The 3,492-nt window shown below is 39.9% G+C and overlaps 1 protein-coding gene across 1 annotated transcript; it reads left to right on the top strand.

The window, feature by feature from the left end:
- The first annotated feature begins 333 nt into the window (after positions 1-333).
- Positions 334-1,917, top strand: LOC135172186 (uncharacterized). Its single transcript, XM_064138454.1, has 2 exons — positions 334-1,567; positions 1,647-1,917. Exons 1-2 carry the CDS (start codon positions 790-792, stop codon positions 1,877-1,879), a joined length of 1,011 nt encoding a protein of 336 aa, XP_063994524.1. The 5' UTR covers positions 334-789; the 3' UTR covers positions 1,880-1,917.
- The last annotated feature ends 1,575 nt before the right edge of the window (positions 1,918-3,492 follow it).

Consider the following 3,492-nt stretch of genomic DNA (forward strand, 5'->3'; position numbering starts at 1 on the left):
GATAGTGATGACATGTGCAGTCCAACAAAAGCGCGGAAAATCGCGATAGGGTCAGGATTGGAATGCGAAGTGGAAGATTTCCTTGTTGATCCTTCTTGTGTATGCAAATATAAATTTCTCGGTGAAATATGGAATAAAATCCATATCAGATATCGCAGGGATAAATTACACTCTCAAGATGAGGGCATAGACATGTGTACGACTTTTAAAGTATGTTACAATGAAGAACCTGCAGAATCTAATAGAGAAATCGAATCAAATTTTCAAATGAGATATAATCCTCCATCACTGAGAAGCATTGCAATCGCGAATTTATTAAATGAAAGAAAATATGCGAAAAATGCAAAAACTTTGGCTGTGGTTACTAAAGCAATTGTGCATAATAGTGATGTATTATTATATAAAATGTCGAAGTCAAATGGTTTTTTCGACTGCATAGAACACACAAGATTATGCAAAGCAGGAGTGGGGGAAAAACTCTATTGGTACTACTTTTTTAGGGCGTGTGAGGAAGAATATTATCTCCCTGCGGGGGAGGAGACATTGGTCTACAAGAAAGGAAAGGGACCAATCATTGACCTTTCCTTTCAATAGCCAACAAATGCAAAACAAGTGGGGGGCGAAAAAAAAGGAAAACTGGGCCATCCTTCCCCATCAGGTATGCAAAGGACCCCCCACCAAGGGCAAATCTTCAAAAAAGTGTGGAAAACTTAGCCCCTCCTCTAAACTAGGGATGCATCAAGGACCCCAGTGAGATCATTTTACTGCATTTGCGTTTTTTACGTCAAAATGACATCAAGTCAAGTGAACTCATCCCCAAAATCCAGTTATCAATCAGGTTATCAGCCTGGAACTTTTAAACCTAAAAAATCTAAATATTGTGGAAACAACGCGAATAAAAATGGAATTAAGATAATTAGTGATCGTGTAGTGCAATATAACAGTGATGAGAAAAGATCAATTGAAAAAATAGTGAAAAAAGTGAAACTCCAAAGACATGAGATTTCCAAGACAGGTCCTGTCATAAATATTGACTTTGACCTTCAAAAGGTTGAAAAGAAGAAGAAAAACTCAACCAGACGATTGGGCCATAAATCACCCGGTAGCACTCAAAGTGGCTCTAAAATCCTGAAAGTCAATAATAAAAAAACAAGTGAAATCATGCAAGTGAGTACAGAAGAAAAAAAGTTATGGATTAATATGTTAGAAAAAGATCTTGATTTATTCAATCAAGTGAACTACATTGATAAGAAAAAGGATCTGAAAAAAATACAAGCTCGCGAAAAACGTTTAAAACTCGCGGAAAAAAAGAAGGCCGCCTTTATCGCTCGCGAAAAACGTCGCGAACTAGCTAAGGAAAAACAAAGACAATTTAGAGCTCGCGAATCAGAAAACAATCGATCCAAGGACCTCACATCGAAGGATATCATCCCTGAGCCCATGATGGAATTGGATTCATCGATCGAGATCATTCCCAGCACTCCATCAGTCATCAATTTAATCCTGGAACGCGAGGGTGAAGATGCTCAGCATGGATCATTGAATTTCGCGACCTCAACCCCGAAAAGTAAATATTCAATCAACCAATCATATGAATTTTGAGATTAGATTGATTTAAGCTAATCTTGTATTTTTTTTCATTTCAGAACCGCGAAAAACTATCGAGGAAATCGAGGCCGTTCTAGTCGCGGTGGGCGCGAATCTAGAACAAAGGAATCGCGAGGACGATTACGAAGTGCGATGCACTCCAACGCAGCGTCAAAAAGAGCTTGATCAAATTGCGATGCAATTGGATCAAAGCGGGAATGATGATGATGAAGGATTGGCCATCCAGAGTCTTGATTTCACCCCGTTATCACCCAGTAACCGTTCGGGTTAAAAATTCATTAAACATTTTTGTATTTTTTGGATAGCTGAAATAAAAGTCATACATTTTATTGCATTACCTGTGAGTCTTGACTTTTTTTTTATTGCTAGGCAAGACCCAATATTCCCTCTCCTGTCCCCAGCCCTTTTTTTTCTCGTAGAAGCTAGGAGAAATTTCTCTCTCGCTTCTTCTTCGTCGGCGCCCTGTAGTCTTTCGTTTATTGTCTCTTTCCTTCTAGTTGTTTAGAAGGTTTAGAGAACAATTTTGACTTTTTCCTCGTCTTTCCTACCTTTATCCTTACCCTCATCTCCCTCTAACTTACGGGTTAGAGGGTTGAGGGCGAATAGTGGGGCAAAAGTTATATAAACCGTGAGGTTCCACTACTCGCCCTCTTTCACCATCGTCATCCGGAGGACTCCAGTGTCCAGTTTTAGTGTTTTTTTTGTGTTTTTCGTTTTTTTTAAAAAAATGGTTGTTGTAACCTGTGCAGGAGCGTGCCAGGAGGATTACGTCCGCGAGGTAAGTTTTTTACATATCTTTTGCATGTTTTTCGTGAGGTTTCGCGGTTTTTAATTTTCAGTTTTTCGCGTCCGCGCTTCATTTTCTATGTTTTTCGTGTAATTTTTTAATATTTTTTAATATCCTCTTGGTGCGGGGTATAAGTTTCGCGTTTTTTAAATTTCAAATCCGCGTATTTTTTCGTTCGTTTTTGGTAGTTGTTTTAGTTTTTTTTAATTTTTTCGCTTGTTTTAGTTTTCAGTTTTTAAATTCTTTTTTGTTTGCTTTAGTTTTTGATTTTTTCGTGTTTTTGTTGTTCTCATTTTTTAATTAATCGTGTTTTTTTATTTTACAGATGCAGGCCACCCGGAGGGAGAGGGAATACCTCAGGGCAGCCAATGAGTGGCTGCGCTGGGAGGATACGGAGGGTGAAACCCTGGATGGCGAAAATATTTTCGCCATCCAGGATCTCCATAACCGGGCCGCCAAATGGTTGGCGGATTCCGAGGACGAGGCCTACATGGTGAGTTTTGTCTCTCTCTCTCTCTCTCACTCTCTCTCTCTCTCTCTCTCTCTCTCTCTCTCTCTCTATCTCTCTATCCCCTTTATCCCGTTTAAACCCATCCTGTCATTCCCATCAGTCCTCTCCTAAAATACACCTCTTCCCTTCCTTATTTTCCTATTTATATAAAATTAATTAATTTATTTATTTTTTCTTTTTTGTTGCAGGCCGGGGCTCGCTGGGAAGGAGGTGTCGGTCCGGACACCCCGAGAGCGCGCTGGGTCCGCGCTGTGAGGCGCGAGGCGCGCCAGTTCGAGGCCGAGGGCGAGCAGGTGCTCGCCCTCTACGATGTCGAGGATGCCTGGGCCCTCAGGATCCTCTTCGGGGAGGAGCCCACCCAGCCCGACCTGACCCAGGAGAATTGGGACCTGGAGCAGTGGGACTGAGGCCACTGCCCCCCCCCCCCCCAATAATAAATTAAAAAAAAAAGAATTAAAAAAAAATGTAATATAGGATTAAGTTTTTTTGAATAAAATAAAATTTTAAAAATTAATATTTTCTTGTTTATTTATTTATTTAATTCCCTTAGCTTTAAATTAGAAAACGAAACAAAAAAAAAATTTTT

Source organism: Diachasmimorpha longicaudata, unplaced genomic scaffold (genome assembly GCF_034640455.1).
Source record: "Diachasmimorpha longicaudata isolate KC_UGA_2023 unplaced genomic scaffold, iyDiaLong2 ctg00000192.1, whole genome shotgun sequence".
Classification (NCBI taxonomy): domain Eukaryota; kingdom Metazoa; phylum Arthropoda; class Insecta; order Hymenoptera; family Braconidae; genus Diachasmimorpha; species Diachasmimorpha longicaudata.

Excerpts from the sequence above, each read along its gene's own strand:
- LOC135172186 (XM_064138454.1), top strand. The coding sequence starts at position 790 with ATGACATCAAGTCAAGTGAACTCATCCCCAAAATCCAGTTATCAATCA. Across the intron at positions 1,568-1,646 it reads CGCGACCTCAACCCCGAAAA|AACCGCGAAAAACTATCGAG; the intron begins GTAAATATTCAA and ends TTTTCATTTCAG.